This window comes from Hyla sarda, chromosome 1 (genome assembly GCF_029499605.1).
Source record: "Hyla sarda isolate aHylSar1 chromosome 1, aHylSar1.hap1, whole genome shotgun sequence".
Lineage (NCBI taxonomy): Eukaryota > Metazoa > Chordata > Amphibia > Anura > Hylidae > Hyla > Hyla sarda.
Genome location: NC_079189.1, coordinates 476,876,835 through 476,897,958, shown reverse-complemented (window position 1 = coordinate 476,897,958; position 21,124 = coordinate 476,876,835). Strand labels below are relative to the sequence as shown.

General features: G+C 42.0%; 2 protein-coding genes across 6 annotated transcripts in view; one reads left to right on the top strand and one right to left on the bottom strand.

Annotated features, from left to right (window-relative positions):
* Positions 1-2,128, bottom strand: part of TCN2 (transcobalamin 2) — a 46,506-nt gene extending 44,378 nt beyond the window's left edge. For 2 of the 3 annotated variants that reach the window (XM_056537232.1, XM_056537230.1), the window contains exon 1: positions 1,991-2,128. The gene's annotated coding sequence lies outside the window, so the exon portion shown is untranslated. The remainder of the gene's footprint in view (positions 1-1,990) is intronic. The other variant, XM_056537231.1, reaches the window with a different exon arrangement.
* CCDC117 (coiled-coil domain containing 117) overlaps positions 1-20,872 on the top strand; it is a 49,011-nt gene extending 28,139 nt beyond the window's left edge. Inside the window, exons 1-6 of one of the 3 annotated variants that reach the window (XM_056537234.1) lie at positions 1,198-1,333; positions 8,687-8,934; positions 11,332-11,379; positions 13,148-13,414; positions 15,467-15,607; positions 20,163-20,872. In XM_056537234.1, coding sequence (XP_056393209.1) covers positions 8,699-8,934; positions 11,332-11,379; positions 13,148-13,414; positions 15,467-15,607; positions 20,163-20,406 — 936 coding nt within the window. In that variant the 5' untranslated portion in view covers positions 1,198-1,333; positions 8,687-8,698 and the 3' untranslated portion in view covers positions 20,407-20,872. Of the gene's footprint in view, positions 1-1,197; positions 1,334-2,000; positions 2,136-8,686; positions 8,935-11,331; positions 11,380-13,147; positions 13,415-15,466; positions 15,608-20,162 lie in introns of those variants that run through there. The other 2 variants (XM_056537233.1, XM_056537235.1) reach the window with 2 other exon arrangements.
* The last annotated feature ends 252 nt before the right edge of the window (positions 20,873-21,124 follow it).

The following is a 21,124-nucleotide window of genomic DNA, read 5'->3' as shown; positions in this document are numbered from 1 at the left end:
CCTCCATGCTGTTTCATTCAGCCACTATATGGTCTCCTCATGCGGCTGCCACCTTCACGCTGTGTCATTCAGCCACTATATTGTCTCCTCATGCTTTTGCCACCTCCAGGCTGTGTCATTCAGTCACTATATGGTTTCCTCATGCTGCCCCCACCTCCAGGCTGTGTCATTTTGCCGCAATATGGTCTTCTCATACTGATGCCACCTCCAGGCTCTGTCATTGTGCCACTCTGCGACAGTGATTCTAATAGCGACGCCTGTAATCTGCATGTCATACTGAATAACGGTATTATTTCACTAACACAGCACACTCCCTATGCGTGTTATGGCAAATCAAAGTGTTCTACACCCCTATTGAGGCTCTCTGTAGCCCAGAAATAGACGTTTTTAATAGCGATTTGCTGCAAATAAATTCGTCCCGAACCAAATTTTTGGGGAAAATTCGGCCAATCAGCCTAATCGAATTTTTCAAAAATTAGTTCATCTCTATTAACAATGAAAGCTGCAGCTGTGTGCCTGGACTCTTTGGCTATGGTCACATGGCTATGTCTGCACAGAAAATCTCTGTGTGGACACTCTGTGTGGCACAGAAAATCTCTGTGTGGACACTGATTTATCAAAACCTGTCCAGAGGTAAAGTTTCTGAGCTGCCCATAGCAACCAATCAGATCACTTCTTTCATTTTTCAGAGGCCTTTTCAAAAATGAAAGAAGTGATCTTTTTGGTTGCTATTGGCAACTCAGCAACTTTTCCTCTACACAGGTTTTGATAAATCTCCCCCATGCCCCTAAATGCTAGGACTGCTTGAGAATGCGCCATCTCAAAGGCGGTAATGCACTCTGTGCGTTGTCCACAGAAAGAATAGATATGTCTATTCTTTCTACGGACACTGGAATTTGATTTTCCTTCCCCAGATGTTACCTGCGCAGAAAATAAAAATACAAAAACTACACTAGAATTGGTGTATTTGCCTGGTGTTTTGCCTGTAGCAACCAATCACAGCTCAGCTTTTATTTTACCAGAGCTCAATAAGATATAAAAGCTGAGCTGTGATTGGTTGCTATGGGCCAAATGGGGGAGGTTTATCAAAACCTGTGCAGAGGCAAAGTTGTCCAGTTGCCCATAGCAACCAATCAGCTTGCTTCTTTCATTTTTCACAGGCCTTGTTAAGAATGTAAGAAGCGATCTGATTGGTTGCTATGGGCAACTGGACAACTTTGACTCCGCACAGGTTTTGATAAATCTCCCCAATGTGTCCTGCAAAAAAACTGCTCCTTCAAGAGAAAAATAAAAAAGATATAGGTCCTGGATTATTGTGGCACAATTTTCTAAGGTACCAAATTAGTTAAACTTATAATTTTGATATCCCTGTAATTGTTTTGACCCAAATAATAAAGTTGTGTTTTTTTTTATTGCACAGAGAATAACATAAATTAAAAATGCCAGAAAAATGGGAATAAATTACCTCCCCCCAAAATAAAAACAAGTGTTTACTATCAGTGACACTGAGATATTTATCCACAGGATACACCAAACATATCTTATAATAGTGACATGAACGACTCCCCAGCTAGTCAGAAAGCCCTAAACAGCTGTATAAGCTCTGTAACGCTGCTTGCGTAATTCCCATTGACCTTAATGGGGGCTACGTAAACAGCGTAGCACCATGTCCAAACGGGAATACCCCTTTTATAACCTGCTACTTGTCTTTTTAGGCTTCACATAACGTCTAGATGATAATACGTCCATAAAGCATCGTTTATGACTAATATATCCTCCAGTGCGCAGGTTGAAGACCACCACTGGTCTAGAGGATAGTCACCTGACACTACAATCTAACCAACATCATGGCGGCGGAGTACGAGAAGACACTTTTGTCCGTCGCCATTTAGACCCCGCCCCGTCCTCTCAAATCCCGCCTCTATGGTTGGTAGGTAGAAACTTGCAGAGCGTTCTAGAAAAAGTGGAAGGTCCGCCCAGTGATGGATACCTGCGGCTGAGTGGGCCCGAGCGCCACTTTTCACCTGAGGGCCACTTGAGGACAGACGAGGTCTCAGTTGAGGAGGGGTTCAGCGGGAAGTCACGCGAGAGGACGAGCGCGATCCGTTCTGCAGCGGAGAGACGTGCTGTGACGGGTGAGTGGTGGCAGCACGTTGTGTTGTGTTGTGACAGCCTTCTATAGGGGAGCTGAGGTGCAGGTGTGCTGACATGTCTGTAGTACTACAGGTCCAAGCATGTCCTGCTTCTGTACTACACTTGCAGGATCACGTTTTCTATAGGAATAAATTGTCTTCCTGACCCACTGTTTCCCAACCAGGATGCTTCCAGCTGTTGCAAAACTACAACTCCCAGCATGCCCGGACAGCCTTTGGCTGTCCGGGCATGCTGGGAGTTGTGATTTTGCAAATGCTGGAAACACCCTGTTCCGTATCCTCAGTATTGACGTCCAGTTGTCCCAGTGGGATCACACGTCTCCGGCGTATGGCTGCATTCACACCAGATTTTTGCAATACAGTTCCCGTATACGTTTTCTATGTAAAAAAAAAAAAACAAAAAAAAAAAAAAAACGTACGGAATCGTATTGAAAACGTATGCATTGACTCTCCATTGAAAACCGTAACCCAAAAGATGCATCAGGTTGTGTCCCTTTTGCATCCTGTACGGTTTTGTCAGTTTTTTTTTCCCGTACCCAAAATCGTAGCTTACCACAGTTTTTGATCCAAAAAAAACTGTATTAAACCGTATACGTTTTTTTTTTTTTTTTTTTTTTTTTTTTTTAACATGGGAGTCAATCGAACCGTACAGAACTGTATGTGTGTACGGTTCCATCCGGTTTTTGACTTTGCACAGTTTTTTTTCTTGGACTTTCAATCAAACAAGTTAAACTTTATTCATAATGGAGTGAAAAGTTAAAAACGTATAGGTTTTTTTTCTTAAAAAACTGATTTAACCGGTTATCATTTTTCAAACCGTATACGGTTTTTAACTGTATACGGGTTGAAATTTGTACACATGTTTTGATACAGTTTAATCCGGTTTTGAGGAATCAGTTTTTCATCAAAAACCTGATACGGGAACTGTATTACAAAAACGTGGTGTGAATGTACCCTAAACCAGCTTAGGCTGGGTTCACATTACGCTTTGAACTACGGTTCCCGTATACGGCTGGGAGGAGGGGTGGGCGGGGCTTAATCGCCGTATTCGGGAACCGTATTTAATGTATGTCTATGAGCTGACCGGAGTGAACCGCGGCCTCCGGTCGGCTGCTTTTTCGGCCGTATGCGGTTTCCCGACCGCAGGCTAAAATGTGGTCGACCATGTTTTTGCCTGCGGTCGGGAAACTGCATACGGCCGAAAAAGCAGCCGACCGGAGGCTGCGGTTCACTCCGGTCGGCTCATAGACATACATTAAATACGGTTCCCGAATACGGCTGAGTGCGGGCACCGCGATTAAGCCCCGCCCACCCCTCCTCCCATCCGTATACGGGAACCGTAGTTCAAATCGTAGTGTGAACTCAGCATTAGGCTGCATTCACAACTCATTTTTGCAATACGGTTCCCGTAACGGTATGGAACCATATCGCAAACCGTATGCCAAACGTAGCATCCGGTTGTGTACGTTTTGCATCATTTACGGTTTTATCAGTTTTTTTCCCGTACACAAAACCGGTTTTATGTCCGGGTGAAAAAACGGATACAACCCATATGTTTGTTTTTTTTTTAAATGGTGGTCTATGGGAAGCGTACAGTTTGCACCATACGGTTTTGCAGTTTGCACATGCGCAGTGCACGCCGAAAGTTCTTACCACAAATAGAACAAGAAGAACTTTATTAAATTAAAGACATAATACCGTGTCCGTTTTTAATTTAATTTTTTTAACTTATTAAACTGTATGCAAACTGACATCCGTTTTTATACCGTAAACAGTTTAGAACCGTACAGAGGTCTATACTGTTGTATACGGTTCGGTCCGGTTTTGAAACCTACGTTTTTTTTTTTTACATAAAACCTATATTGCAAAAACGAGATGTGAATGCCGCCTTAGATACATTGATTACTTTCAGGGGTGACCATCTCAAATGCATGGGGTCTCCCAAATGATCTGAATTTCAGCTGCCAGACCCATTTTGTTCTCAAGAAGATCAGTCACTGCCAAAGGTGTCTGACAGCGGCTTGCCTGTGTGTCTCTTCATTTTGACTATATGCACACGCAGTCAACATGAGCGTCATGTGTCTGGGGGGGGGGGGGGTTGGGTTGGATTGGGAGGGACAGATGTGGGATAACTATTTGTTGCGCTGACGTTTAATCTTTAGTTCAGTGTTTCCTAACCAGTGTGGCTCCAGCTGTTTAAACTACAACTCCCAGCATCCTCGAAGGGGCATGTCAAGAGTTGTAGTTTTGCATCAGCTGGAGGCACCTTGGTTGAGAAATGCTGATCGAACGTATATGGCCAGCTTCTTACTTTAGTGTGAGAACCATCCATACAAGTGTCAATGTAAAACAGGCTCATTTCATCGGTTATGGCAGTGTTCACATCTGCGTCATAGTCGGGATTCTGTTGCTTGACCGATTCCGTTGACTTGACTGCGTTTCCGGTACGGTGTCTAATCATTTGACTAGATATGACAAGAGGGAAAGTGCTGCATGCTTTAGTTTTTATGTCCGGGTGTTTTGGACAGATGTGGTGGCCCAGAATGTTCCCTCTGATGCAGATGTGAACCCAGCCAGTGGAGTTCTCTTTGTTCCTTATTAGCGATAATATTAACCCCTTAAGGACTCAGGGTTTTTCTGTTTTTGCACTTTCGTTTTTTCCTCCTTACCTTTAAAAAAAAAAAAAATCATAATTCTTTCAATTTTGCACCTTAAAATCCATATGATTGCTTATTTTTTGCACCACCAATTCTACTTTGTAATGACATCAGTCATTTTACCCAAAAATCTACGGCAAAACGGGAAAAAAAAAATTGTGCGAAAAAAAGCATTTTGTAAGTTTTTGGGGGCTTCCGTTTCTACGCAGTACATTTTTCGGTAAAAATGACACCTTATCTTTATTCTGTAGGTCCATACGGTTAAAATAATACCCTACTTATATAGGTTTGATTTTGTCGCACTTCTGGAAAAAAATCATAACTACATGCAGGAAAATTGATATGTTTAAAATTGTCATCTTCTGACCCCTATAACTTTTTATTTTTGTGCGTACGGGACGGTTTGAGGACTCATTTTTTTTTCACGTGTGATCTGAAGTTTTTATAAAAATTTTTTTCATGATATGAAAAGTGACCTAAAATACCCTATTTTGGACTTTGGGATTTTTTAGCGAATATGCCATTGATTGTGCGGTTTAATTAATGATATATTTTTATAATTCAGACATTTCTACATGCGGTGATACCACATATGTTTATTTTTATTTAGTTTTTTTTTTTTAAATGGGAAAAGGGGGGTGATTCAAACTTATATTAGGGAAAATTATCTTTATTAACTTTTTTTTCTTTTTTTGCAATACTTTTTTTTTGTAACACTGCACATACTGATCTTTTACATTGATGATTGTTATCCCATAGGATAATATTGATCAGTGATTCTGCCACTTCACTGCTCATGCCTGGATCTCAGGCACTGAGCAGCCATTCGGCAATCTGACACGCAGGAGGCGGTACTGTAAATGGATGATCGTATCGCTCGTAGCGCTGCCGCGGGAATCCGATCATCCAGCATGGCAGCCGGAGGTCCCCTCACCTGGCTCCGGATGTCTTTCGGGGTCTTCTGCTTTGATCTGAGATCGAGAAGACCAGAGCAGAAGATGACCGATAACACTGATCAGTGCTATGTCCTATGCATAGCACTGAACAGTATTAGCAATCAACTGATTGCTATGAATAGTCCCCTATGGGGACTATTAAAGTGTAAAAAAATTAATTAATAAAAAAAAAAAAACACAAAATCTAAAAGTAAAAAAATTTGAAAAATCCCCTCCCCCAATAAAAAGGTAAAACGTCAGTTTTTTCCATTTTACCCCCCAAAAAGCATAAATGTAAAAAAAAAAAAAAAAAAAAAAAAAAAAAAGTACAAAATTGCTGCTTTTTTTTTTTGTCACATTTTATTCCCAGAAAAAACCTAGGCAAAATTGTACTGATAAAAACTACAGATCATGGTGCAAAAAATGAGCCCTCATATCGCCCGATATAGGGAAAAATGAGAAAGTTATAGGTGGTCAAAATAGGGCAATTTCAAACATACTAATTTTGTTAAAATGTTTTCTAGATTTTTTTTTTTTAAGCGGTACAATTATAGAAAAGCATATAACATGGGTATCATTTTAATCGTATTGACACACAGAATGAAGAAATAATGTCATTGTTACCGTAAAGTGTACAGCGTGAAAACAAAACCTTCCAAAATTTCCAATTTTCCCACATAAATGGTAAATGGTAAAATAAGTGATGTATTTACAAAGTACAATTGGTGACGCAAAAAACAAGCCCTCATATGGGTCTGTGGATGGAAATATAAGAAAGTTATGATTTTTAGAAGGCGAGGAGGAAAAAAACGGAAATTCAAAAATAAAATTGGTCTGGTCCTTAAGGCCAAAATGGGCCTGGTCCTTAAAGGGTTAAGTGGTTAATAATTATTTCTATTTTTTGTATATAGCACAAACATAATCTGCAGTGCTTTTACACTCAAATCAGTCCCTGTTCCCATAATGTAAATTCTTCTACCAGTATGTTTTTGGGAATATGGGAGAAAATCCATACAACTATGGGTGTTATGGATAATATATGTAAAATGGAGGTTACATCCTGTACTATGCCCTATGTGATCACCCGGCTTGGCACAGAAAAATATGATGCAATGCTTACGTAAAGTAGTCTGCTAACCAATTAGAATGCTACGCCCTACTGAAGGCTATATCTTGTGTGTACACAATACAATAAATCAGAAAGAACCATTTTGACCTAGTGTGTCAGCGTGAGTTTTTTTTCTCTCCGTGCATGTATTGTCCAATTTGACTCAGGACATCAACCTAGAGTGGTCACTTGGAACGCATCCAAAACATGGGGAGAACATCCAAACTCCTTGCACATGTCCTTCATGAGATTTGAACCTAGGAGCTCAGTGCTGCAAGGCAATAGTGCTAACCACTGACCCTTTGTCTGCAAATTTTCCTAGACTGGCATATAGATCTCCTAGTTTTTTGTTTTTTTTTAAGTGGCATTCTTGGGCGTAGGTTGGCATCAGATAATGTATGCCACTCTCTTGTAACATCCAGCTAAGCGTGTCTGTACAGGAAAAGCTGTATTGGGAATAACTTCTAACTATAGGTGTAGGAGACATTTGGTGTAGAGTAGAATACTACACAGAGATGAAATAGATAAATGAAATTGATGCCAGTAAGGTTGTATGATGACTAGCCTAGGGTGCATTCCCATCACTCTTTGGGGATCTGGCTGGCTCATTCAAATGAATGGGGTGTGGTGGGGGATACGGCAGCAGCCGGTTCTTCAAAACGACAGCCGGATTCGGCAGGAAATATCTTCAAAACGTGAATGCATCTTCAAAAAATGTGAATGCGCCCTTAGGCTGATTCTTATTCCTCCGTTCTGACACGGGTTCTGCTCCTGGTGAACGCCCTCGTGGCCATGTGTCGGACCTTCAGGAATCGGCAGCTTCTTTAGACTGGATGTCTTCTGGCTCATACTGATGCCTACAAGACAGTGACTTCTGGGCCATGTAAAATAGCTGCAGATATAGATGAGCCAGATGCTCAGTCACCTAGGGTGTTTAACAGAAGCAGGATGGCATCCGGACACTGTGGCATAACAGAAGGATCAACCCGGGTGAGTAACCGTACAACCTTTCTGCTGGGAATAAAAACAATAAATATAGAACAAAAACGTGTGATTCTTTTAGGGCAAGCCTGCTGGCAAAAGATGCAACAAATGAAGAGGTACCAGTTACCAGTCACTTGTTCTATCAGTGGCTGTCCATGCGCCGCATAGCTGGTGTAGATCCTGCTGTGATTTTTATGCCAGTTTCTGTCATGTATATAAAAAATAATTAGGTATAGAAAGATATATCCCACCCGCATCCAATGTATAAAGACACAATTTTAGGCTTTTTGAATATTGCATTTGGCATTATATGTTTACTGATAAGTATTTGTGGCTAGTAAGGTATTATTATTTATTTTTTATTGATGCTGTCGTGTTAAAGGGGTTATCCAGGAAAATACTTTTTTTTAAATATATATCAACTAGCTCCAGCAAGTTAAACAGATTTGTAAATTACTTCTATTAAAAAATCTTAATCGTTTCATTACTTATGAGGTGCTGGAGTTGAGTTGTTCTTTTCTGTCTAAGTGCTCTCTGATGACACTTGTCTCGCGAACCGTCCAGTTTAAAAGCAAATCCCCATAGCAAACCTCTTCTACTCTGTGCAGTTCCCAAGACAAGCAGAGATGTCAGCAGAGAGCACTGTTGCCAGACAGAAAACAACTCAACTTCAGCAGCTGATATTATTGGAAGGATTAAGATTTTTTAATAGAAGTAATTTACAAATCTGTTTAACTTTCTGAAGCCAGTTGATATAGAAAAAAAAAGCTTTTTTCCTGGAATATCCCTATAGCTCTTTCTTGTTTTTTTCTTCTGCATTAATAGTTATTTGTTTGATCTACTTTGTAGGTGAAGGCTGGAATGGCAGTCATTGGCAGAGCATTTAGTGCAATACCATTGTACGGGATGGAACATCATCAGACTTCACAGCCGTTCCTTCAGAGGACAAACACTCCTGGTTCTGTAGACGCTTCATTTCTTGGTACATCAGTCGATGTGAATCCCTGTCAAATTGGACAAAATGGCAGCTTGTTTCTGGGAGGGGCAGCACAGAGTCCCGCAGGGATCCCTGCATTGTCTCAGTTAACTTGCTCTCTGTAAGTAGCAGCCCTTACCTTTCACTATGTTTTTAATTATAATATGTCACCCTGCATGCAGTCCCTTTGGTGGAGACTTCTACTTACCAGAACCCATCACTCCAGCCGTGGTCCCGCCCCTCTTCTTGATTGACGGCTCCTGCCACTGCTCTGCTCCGTCTGCTTAGGGAGCAGAGCGATGATGCAAGCCATCAATGAAGTTGGCTGGGCCACAGCCGGAGCAATGGGGAGCAACGGCTGCTGGTAAGCATAAATCCCTGCCCAGGGGACTACTTGTGGGGGTGGTGGTGGGGACTTTATAACTTAATATCTTCACCATCCCTGGGAGCAAAAACTCCATTGGTGGTTTGTTGGGTTGAATAGCCTTAATACTACTAACTAAACCACCAATAAAGCAGCTGTCCAATTTCATGGCATTCTAAAGGCCTCTGTGTGCTCTGTGACAGGCTGTATTAGCAGAGCACAGAAGAGTCAATTCTATTCATTGCAATAGCAATCATAATATCAGAGATGTAGCAAGGGGAAAGGTAGTGGGCGGTTATATATATATATATATATATATATATATATATATATATATATATATATATATATTGTAAATAATGTGAGCTAAATTTGCTAAACAAGGGTGTATATAGGAAGGAAAAAGGGAAAAGTGGATTAATCCTGCAGTAGAATTAAAGGGGTACACCGCCCCTGGCATCTTATACCCTATCCAAAGGATAGGGGATAAGATGTTAGATCGCCGCGGTCCCGCTGCTGGGGACCCTGGGGATCCCCGCTGCGGCACCCCGCTATCATTACAGCACAGAGCGAGTTTGCTCTGTGCGTAATGACGGGCGATACAGGGGCCGGAGCAGCGTGATGTCACGGCTCTGCCCCTCATGACATCACGGCCCGTCCCCTTAATGCAAGTCTATGGCAGGGGGCGTGACGACCGCCACGCCCCCTCCCATAGACTTGTATTGACAGGGGCAGGCCGTGATGTCACGAGGGTCGGAGCCGTGACGTAAAAATGCTCCGGCCCCTGTATTGCCCGTCATTACGTGCAGAGTGATCTCTCTCTGCGCAGTAATGATGGCGGGGTGCCGCAGCGGCGATCCCCGGGTCCCCAGCAGCGGGACCCCGGCGATCTGACATCTCATCCCCTATCCTTTAGATAAGATGTCTAGGGGCGGAGTACCCCTTTAAGGGTTGATTTGGAGGGGGGATGAAGAATGTTGGGTAGGGGGCCACAAAGACTGATGTTGCAGTAATCTAAGTGGAAGACAAGGGCACGCGATAGCATTTTTGTTTATTCAAGGTTGAGATCTAGGCATAATAGAGGCAGTCAGGGCTGTAATGTTTATTTTGTAAGACAGGGTGGAATTAAAGGTAATCCTTAGGCTATGTTCACATGATGGAATGTCCGCACCACATTCTGCAAACTGCAGGACGCCTGCATAATATGCCGGCGCTAGTACTGCACAGGAATGCACCTTCTCATAGACAGCTCTGCATTCGGTGCGGACTCGACACAAAGAATAAACGTGTTAATTCTTTTTGCGGACACGGACATGGTGCTTCCACCACCTTCCTGGCTTCTTCTGCTCTGGTCTGAGATCGAGCAGGCCAGAGCAGAAGATAACCGATAACTCTGATCAGTGGTATGTCCTATGCATTGCACTGAACAGTATTAGAAATCAACTAACTTTTTTTTTATAAATTTTTATTTAGTTTTTAAATAAAATGTGACAAAAGCAGCAATTTTGGCCTTTTTTTTTTTTTACACTTTAATAAAGTCCAAAATTGCTGCTTTTGTCACATTTTATTTAAAAACTAAATAAAAATGTGTAAAAAAAAATTATGAAAGTTTGGTATACACAAATAAGTTATCGTTACAGAAATGTGGTAAAATACTAATTTGGTTAAAAAGTTTGCTTTTTTTTGCGCAACAATAATAGAAAAGTATGTTCTCATGGGTATAATTTTAATTGTTTTGACCCACAGAATAAAGAATACATGTAATTTTTACCATAAATTGTACGGTGTGAAAACGAAACCTTCCAAAATTTGCATAATTGCGGTTTTCTTCTTAATTTCCCCACACAAATAGTATTTTTTTGGTTGCGCCATACATTTTATCGTAAAATGAGTGATGTTATTTCAAAGGTTAACTTATCGCGCAAAAAACAAGCCCTCATACTAGTCTGTGGATGAAAATATAAGAGTTAAGATTTTTAGAAGGCGAGGAGGAAAAAAGGAAAATACAAAAATAAAATTGGCTGTGTCCTTTAGGTCAAAATGGGCTTGGTCCTTAAGGGGTTAAGAAGGAAAGAGGTGGGATATTTTGGCTATATTTCTTAGAATTTTTTTAAAATAATTATTATTATTACTTTTTTTTTCTTTTTTTTGTAGTCAACCTGGGCGACCAAGAAAGCACAAGCTCCAAGAGGCTAATGATGAGTAAGTAGCATAGCTTCAAAAACTCTCCTTTCTCTTCTATTTTTAGTAAGGAAGCCAAATAGCTCTTTTCAGAGTCATAATAAAAAAATTTTTATGGAGACTTTCAAATCCAGTGCGGAATTTGCACGAAATTAAATTTTTTGAATGAATACTGTGTATTCATGCAGAAAATCCATATACATTTTGCAGAAATTCCACATTTGATTGAAAGATGTGAAATTCCTGTCCAAAGTAATGCGGACATGGATTTCACGCATTTATGGGGAATTGCTGCCGTCTGAACATAGCCTTAGAAGATTCCTATTACCATGTACCCATTCACCCCGCCTATCAGAAATTCTTATGGGTTGCAGTCTAGATTCAGGTACGGATCGCTCATCCTTAGTACCAGGCGCTCCCATTTGGCACCTCTTATAGGAGATATATCATAGGAAGAAAAACTTAACCCCTATTGAAAGGATAGAGCATAAGTTTTAGATTGCAGGGGGTCTGACCGCTGGGTCCTGTACAGGTCCGCTGCTTCGTGCGGGGGTCATGACGTGCCACTCCCAGGGAGCGCAGGGGCTCCGTAGAGGAGATCGCAGGGGGTACCAGTGGTTGGACCCCTGCAATCTAAAACTTATCCCCCTATCCTTTGATAGAGGTTTAGTTTTTCCCCATGATACTTCTCCTTTAAGCTTTGAGAGTTTTTACTAAACTACTAGCAGAGATTTCTTCTTTCATAAGAATCATGGAAATTATTTCCTGGACGATTTTCTGATATTGGTTTAGTCAGGGCCGGCCTTAGGTGTTCAGGCGCCCTGTGCGAGCTAACCTTGTGGCACCCCCCCCCCTTATTACCCCATAAACATACCCAAAGAGGGAAAAAATCTTTCTAACAAATATTTTCACCAGTCCCCCTTAAGCAGACTCAGACCCCCCCTTCACCAGTCCCATGTTCTTATTACTCTTTCCATTGTCACTCATAATCAGACCATCTCTTCCCCTTAATCAGACATTAGGTGTGCGGTATAGTGTCCCCGCACGTTAGGTGTGCGGTATAGTGTCCCCGCACGTTAGGTGTGCGGTATAGTGTCCCCGCACGTTAGGTGTGCGGTATAGTGTTCCCGCACGTTAGGTGTGCGGTATAGCGTCCTCCTCGATTCTCCGCTCCACTTTTCTCCTATGGGCGCACGCACGGGATGGCAGTGACGTCCCTGCGTGCGCTACCTCCCGGCGGCCCCTGCGTTTTTAAAGTTAACGTGGGGGCCGCCGCAGAGAGGTAACCGCCGGGACATCCTTGTGTCCTGAAAAGATTTTTTAAATCACAGGGATGTCCAGAATGTGACGGGGGCTGTGAGCTGTGTCGGCTTCCCGGTGCCCCTGTTGCTATGGCGCCCTGTGCGGCCACACAGCTCGAACACCCCAAAGGCCGGTCCTGGGTATAGTGAGCTGGGCGAGTCCCTGAATGGTGCCCTCTCCCTTCTCTGCTGATGATATTTAGAACACACTGTAGAATACCACGAAGGCATGTGAATGGCTTTGGGGTCTTCAGGATGTCATCATAGAGCAGGGAAAATGCATCATCTAGCGGAAGTACAGAAAAGAGGTGGTGCCCAGAGCAGTATTGCTGGACTTAGAAAGCAGACATCAGGTGAATTTAGGTTAGTGCCTTATTTGGTAAACATAGCAGCCTGTAACTTCTGTTTTTATAATTCTCTCGGAAAACCTTTTTAATGCATATTTGTTTGCTAATGTTTGATTTGTTGTGTGTGTTTTTTCTTCTAAGATGCCCTTTGAAGAAATTGAGAGTTTCCGAGTCTTCCACACCACTTGTGTTTCAAGGATCTCAAGCTCCAGGTATTTTTTCTGGAGGTTTAGGACAGCAATTCTGGGCTTCTGGCCATCCACAGGTAAAGGAGGCTGCTATAGTTCCCACCGTGGCTGACCAGTCTGCCTCCTTGATGCGTTCAGTTTCTACAGAGGATATGGAAGAAGTGGCTGTTGAATCTCAATTCGATGCTGCGCTTAGAAGAATAAGAGACATTGAAAGCAGGTAAAATATTGCAGGTGCCACCACTTAGTCAAATCAGTTTTAGGGTACGTTCACACATACAGGATCCTGTGCTGGATTTGTAACTGCAGATTAGAAGCTGTGCTCAGTCATTTAGTTTACATTGAAATCTGCAGCAGAAAATCCTATGCATCAAATCTGCGCATGTGTGAACCTACCCTAAGGGTGTATTAACACCATCCGGTGTGCATTAATACACCCTAAGGGTCAGTTCACACCTCCGTATTTTCTGCTGAAGATTTGATGTAGCAGGTTTTGCCACTCATTGCTGCAGATCTGCCACAGAAAATACGCACATGTGAGTTGACCCTAAGGGTGCGTTCACATGGAGTAATTAAAGAGGAATTTACTCGAGTAATTCCTCTTGAATTCTCCGCTACAAATTAATGCACATCCCCTCTGCCCATTGACTTTAATGTTATTTCTGCTGGCCTCTTCACACTGCGGAAATTCTGCTAGCAGAATTCCGACGCTGAATTCCCTTCCGCTTGAAGAAGGGACATGTTCATTCTTCAAGCGGAATCCGCTAGCAGAAATCAATTGAAGTCAATGGTAAAAAAAAATTCCGCCCAACATCGTTCTCGCACGGAATTTGCACGGAATTCGCACGCAATTTGCGCGGAAATGGCTGAAAAACCCTTCACTTCTTACTCCCCCATGTCCGCGCGCAATTCCGTGCAAATTGCGCGCGAATTTCCCACTAATGTAGATTATTTTTTTTTTTTTTTTCGCCCGTAAATTTTTCAGCGTGAATTACTCTTCATTTACTCCATGTGAACGCACCCTGAGGGTGCGCTCACAGGAGCAGATTTACTTTCAAACTTGTAACGTGTTTCCCGCTGCGAGTTGGGATGGGCTCTCCATGGGCTGTCAGCAACAGATTTCCACCAGACTATTTCTGCTGTTGAAAATCCGCCACAGGCAGAATTGACTTCAATGAAGTTTGCAAATTTTCCTCAGTGGAGATTCCGTTGCTGAAAACTACCTGTTGAGAGCCTGCCCCATTCGAAGCGGCAGCGAGAAACATGAGATATGGAGATATGAGTTTAAAAGTAAATCTGTTTGTGTGAACGCACTCTTTATTTATTTTTATTTATTTTTTATTGTGTGAAGGCAATCAAAAATATACATAAGAATTCCTTGTGAAATCCACAGTTACGGATCTGCAATGGTGGATTTTACAACTTCAGGTCTTCAGCGGATCCTGTGTGTGTGTGAACGCACCCCCTAAATGCAGTTAGAAAGATTTAGCTGTGGGCAGACTTGCCATTTATGCAGTTACACAGAGGCCCTGTAGGCAGTGGGGCACACCATAAAGTTTAACCCCTCCCTGCACCATGTATTTAAAGCAAAAAAAGAAAGTAGTCCATACACAATGCTGTAAATATAGTATGCAGGGTATGAACTGAGTTGTTGAGCTTCCTGTAATGACTGGGATCTGAGCTAGCTATTAGAGATGAGCGAAGTTACAGTAATTCGATTCGTCACAAACTTCTTGGCTCGGCAGTTGCTGACTTTAGCCTGCATAAATTAGTTCAGCTTTCAGGTGCTTCGGTGGGCTGGAGACTCTCTCATAATACTGTATACACCTTTTCCAGCCCACCGGAGCACCTGAAAGCTGAACTAATGTATGCAGGCTAAAACCAGCAACTGCCGAGCTGAGAAGTTTGTGACGAATCGAATTACTGTAAATTTGCTCATCTCTACTAGCTATGATCACACCTGTCTAACCCCTTAGACGCCACAGTCAGTAAAGACACTAACACTTAAGATGTTTTACAGATAAACTGGGCTCTTTCAGTAAGACCATTAGTTGGGTGAATATAAGTTGGCATGACAGCAGGGACTATAACAAACACCCCTGTCTGTTGGTATAACACAAACATGGGCATAATACATGGCATTAAAAGTACAATGTAAGTAAAAAGTGTGATATAAAATCCCATACTATTTTAAATATTTTTAATAGATTATTGTGCAAGATTTAAATGAAATATATTTTTGTTAAAGTATTGAATATTATTTCTATTTCAGGCTTATTGTGGAGGACGAGGAGGAAGATGAGGATAACTCAAGAGATAATCATTTACCCACCCTTGTAATGTCTGATGTACTTGTGGAAGGCTTTAAACAGGGCTTGAACGAATCGCTTACCCAAAAAATTGTGGATTCTATGTAAGTGGTCAGTCAGCATTTCTAAGAATTTATATAAATGAGTTTGTTAAATAGATTTACCAGGTGTTTTTTGCTTGCATTAAAAAAGATAATTCGCAAAGTAGCATGTACACTATAATATGGACATTTTCACATCCTGTATACATGATGGTACCACTGTTACAGTGTGGTCATATATGCATACCTAAAATGTCTGGAGTGTAATCCCAGAGGAAGGCATGGGAGGCCTTTGTTATGCACTTGTCTGCCATGACAGGCCATTTTTTTGACTGTGGCATCCAATTGGTTTAACTGCTGGTAGTTTTTATTTTTTCCTCCAATCCCGCCAATTATAACAGGATGTTAACTGTAAGTTATAGCTGACACCCACCTTTTCCATCTCCATATTGAATATAGACATACTATTAAAGGGGTACTCCGCCCCTAGACATCTTATCCTCTATCCAAGGATAGGGGGATAAGATGTCTGATCGCAGGGGTCCCGCTTCTGGGGACCCTGCAATCTTTCCTGCATCACCCTAGACATCAGCTCTCCGGAGCTAGGTTTGCCCCGTGGCTGATAACGGGTGGGCGGTTCATGACGCCATGGCTCCGCCCCTCGTGATGTCATGCTCCACCCCCTTAATGCAAGTCTATGGGAGGAGGCTGGTAAGTCACGCCCCTCCCATAGACTTGCATTAAGGGGGCGGGGCATGACGGCATTAGGGGCGGAGCCATGACATCACGAACCGGCGGTCTCTGTATTGTGAGTCATCAGCCACTGAGCAAACCTAGCTCCAGAGAACTGATGACTCGGGGGGCTGCAGGAGAGATCGCGGGGGTCCCCATGAGTGGGACCCCTGCGATCAGACCTCTTATCCCCTATCCTTGGATAGGGGATAAGATGTCTAGGGGCTGAGTACACCTTTTTAAGGAATTAAATGTTTACAGTCCTACCCATGAATTAAAGGAAATCTGTCATCAGAATCACCCGCACTAAACCTGTTACACAGGCGTGTAGTGTGGGTGATCCTGATTAAAACGCTTCTTACCTCATTAAAAACTGTGCAGCGGTTCGCCAGATATCTTCATTTTTAGTTATATGGTATTCCCAGGCTTGGGACTTATTGGGAGGTCAACAGGATCAGCACGGACTCGCTTACGTCATTTTCGCTGGGCGGAGCGGCTGCCTGGCTCATGAATATTCATGGCTGCCTCATCGCAGTCTTGCTCCTGGTGTAGGTCACGTGGGTAGCGCCGCGCATGCGCCACACGCCGTACACCCGGTAGCGGCGTTCTCCTGCATAGATAGATATGCAGGAGAATGCCTCTTCTGGTTGTGCGGCGCTACCCACGTAACCTACACCAGGAGGAAGATTGCGATGAGGCAGCCATGAATATTCATGAGCCGGGCAGCCGCTCCGCCCAGCGAAAATGACGTAAGAGAGTCCGTGCTGATGCTGCGGACCTCCCACTGAGTCCCAAGCCTGGGAATACCATATAACTAAAAATGAAGACAGTTTTAAATGAGGTAAGAAGCGTTTTAATCAGGATCATCCACACTACACGCCTGTGTAACAGGTTTAGTGCGGGTGATTCTGATTAGAGATGAGCAAACTTCCAGTAAATTCGATTCGTCACGAACTTCTCGGCTCGGCAGTTGATGACTTTTCCTGCATAAATTAGTTCAGCTTTCAGGTGCTCCGATGGGCTGGAAAAGGTGGATACAGTCCTAGGAGACTCTTTGCTAGGACTGTATCCACCTTTTCCAGCCCACCGGAGCACCTGAAGGCTGAACTAATTTACGCAGGAAAAATCATCAACAGCCGAGCCGAAAAGTTAGTGACGAATCGAATTTACTGTAAGTTCGCTCATCTCTAATTAAAACGGCAAATGACAATGCAAAAAATTAGCCTTTAAACAGCCCTATATACAGAAAAGTGAAGTTGTAGGGGTCAGGAAATGACAATTTAAAAATCTTTTTCAAAGAAGTTAAGAAATTTTTTTTTAAGTAGTAAAACATGATGGAAACTATACAAATTGGGTATTGTAATTGTATGGACCTAAAGAATCACTACATAAAGAGAACATAAGCTGGACTTACCTGGGCTCTTGCTGTGCTAAAGAACACTCCCTGGGCTTTTAAGCCTCATTTTTATAATAACAATAGTGCTTATATGTCCTCATTGACAAGGGTATGGAGATGAGCCACTGTGGTAAATCTGGCGCATTTGAAGTCTAAGTTTACACTGTCTAAAAATTAGACACTTTTAGTAAGTTGACCTCAAACGTCTCTGTCATTGTCATGTGACACTCGATCATTGTGAACACAACAGACAAAAATTAAGGGAAGTATTTTAGTTAATATAGGGTAGCTTTAGGGGGATTTCTGCTTGTTAAAAAGCTTTTAAAAGCTTGTTAAAAAGTTTCACATCCAAAATAGTAGCCATATTTTTACAAATGGGGCCATTAGAGCTCAATGGGAAAATGTCTCTAAGTGCCTAGACAGTTTTATTGTACGGTGGTTATTGCTATTGTCATATAATTAACCCCTTAAGGGCTCAAAAATTTTTTGTACTTTCGTTTTTTTTCCTCCTCCCCTTCTAAAAATTATAACTTGTTCAATTTTGCACCTACAGACCCATATATGGGCTTTTTTTTGCGTCACCAATTGTACTTTGTAATGACTTCACTTATTTTATAACATAATCTGCGGCAAAACACAAAATAATTTGTGGGATGAAATAAAATAAATGCCATTTTGCTAATTTTGGGGGCTTCCGTTTCTACGCAGTGCACTTTTTGGTAAAAATGGCACATTATCTTTTTATTCTGTAGGTCCATACGGTTACAAGGATATACAATTTATTTAGGTTTTACTTTATTTAACTACTTTAAAAAAAATCTTAAATAAATGCAGCAAAATTTGTATGTTTTAAAATTGTCATCTTCTAACCCCTATAACTTTTTTTTTTATGTTTCCGCATACGGTGCTATTTGAGGGCTAATTTTTTGCGCCGTTGTCTGTAGTTTTTATGGTAAATGAAGTGACCAAAAATGCACAACTTTAGACTTTGGTATTTTTTACGTGTACGCCATCAACTGTGCGGTTTAGCCAACCTTATATTTTAATAGTTAGGACATTTACGCACACGGCGGTACCACATATGATTATTTCTATTTTTTATTACACTATTTAATTAAAAAAATGGGAAAAGGGGGGGGGATTTAAACTTTTAATAGGACAGGGGGTTAAAGGGAACCAATCATCAGATTTTACCCTATATAATGCTTGGCAAAGCGTTATATAGGGTAAAATTGTTGTCTTCACCATCCCCGGGGACGCTCCTGCCCCCAGGGATGGTGAAGATATGAAGTTATAAACTAGTCACCGCCGCTGCCGTAAGTAGTCACCTGGGCGGGGAGCTCTTCTCATCTACTCCCGTTCTTCGGCCGGGAGCGACGCCCCGTCCGCTTGATTGATGGGCCGCGTCATTGTTCCGCTCACTGAACAGACGGAGCAGAGCGATGACGCTGCCCATCAATCAAGCGGAGGAGGCGTCGCTCCAGGCCGGAGAACGGGAGTAGGTGAGAAGAGCTCCCCGCCCAGGTGACTACTTACGGCGACTAGTTTATAACTTCATATCTTCACCATCCCTGGGGGCAGGAGCGTCCCCCGGGGATGGTGAGGACAACAATTATACCCTATATAACGCTTTGCCAAGCATTATATAGGGTAAAATCTGATGATTGGTTCCCTTTAACTTTTTTTATGAACTTTTTATTTTTTTATTATTTTTTTTTTTTTTTTTTTACAATTTATTTATTTTTTTAGTCCCCACAGGGGGCTACAACATGCAATCTTCTGATTGCATATACTGATCAATGCTATGCCATAGCACAGAATTGATCAGTGTTCTCAGCACTCTGCTGAGCAGGCTTGGTGCAGCAGATCGCCGATCGGACGACAAGGAGGCAGGTGAGGACCCTCCTGTTGTCCAGTAAGCTGATTGGGACATCGCGATTATGTCGCGATAGTCCCGATCAGCTCCACTGAGCTGCAGGGATGCTTTTGGTTTCTTTTTAGACGCTGTGATCAACAGCCTGATAGCAGTAGGGACCCATGGGGTTTAAAGCATTCTCAGGTCGTGAGAACAGCTTAAACCCTGTTATCGGGACTAGGGCATACAGGTCCCCAAGGTGTTAAGCAGTTTATGTGAAGAAATACTACCCTATGTTTACATTCAAAAATATGTCCCATTGGAAAACAGGCAACCTGGATAACAAAAATAAAGAGAGACCTCCTCTTCCTGCCTCCTGGAATGGGCTTAGCTCAGGGCTTAGCTTAGAGTGATAACTGGCCTTTGTAGCTTTGAAAAATAAACTGCTACAAATATGGGTGAAAATACAGGTAAAAAGACATATATTTTTGTAACCTACAAAAACTAAGGTTTTTTTTTTTTTTTTTTTTTTTTTGGGCAGTAAAACACAGCTTAAATAACAGTGTATGCATCTAGCCTTATGATTAGCTAATTCATAGAGTTCAAACTGTAATTTTTCCTCTTTACAACCCTAGAAATCGCCCATCGATGGAGCTTGTTCTTTGGAAACCCCAACCAGTGTTACTTGTCAACAAACTTCAGAGCATTGCCAGCAGTTATAAGACAGATAAAGAAGAGACAGAGAAGATCCGGAGGACACCTGCAGTACCTCTCCTCCAGGAAGTAAACCTATCAGATGTGGACCAGCCATGTACTTCTAATGTAGACTGTCATGAAAACATGATGTGGAATAGAGAAGACGAAGAAATGGAGCTTTAGTGCTGTTCTTAATACACTCTCTGCGCTCCAGTTCCAGCAGACTTCTTTGAGGAGACCACATGACTGGAATACTGAGTTTTATTACTTTTTAGTTTTTATAAAGCTTGCACTCTGCCAGAACTTTTTTTTTTTTAAGCTCCAAAATGACTTAACCGCTTCCTTATTCTACGAAATGAATATTGGATATGCGCTGTTACAGAAATTTTGTGTTGGCCTCTAAAAAGGGCCGCATATTGACATGAGCAGTATTGACGCTTGAAAATTGTTGACTTGAATCATTTTTTTTTTCTTTTGTAATTCAGTTTACACAAACAGTTTTTGTATAAAACGCAGACAATTGTTTAGTCCATTTTTTTGTAGTTTATTATGATTGCTGTTATGCACAGTAAGGAGGTGTAAATATTTTTCACACTACAATTTCTGGATATGAAATGGGATTTTTTTTTCTAATAAAATTCTTAAATGGCATGAGTTTTTCATTATCAATTCTGCCAGCTGAACGTTTGCTTGCTGAAGCTATTGGCGGTAGGACAGCATGGACTTGCGCCATCTTGTAGACAGCAATGCAGTCCGGTGGAATTCCGCCCAGAGAATGAACATGTTCATTCTTTGGGTGGGTGTCCATTCCGCGGTCAGAAAACCGCTGTAGCAATTCTGCTTGTACAGGGAAGGAGAATCTCATTGAGAACAAGAATTCTGCAGTGGAATTCCAATGGCA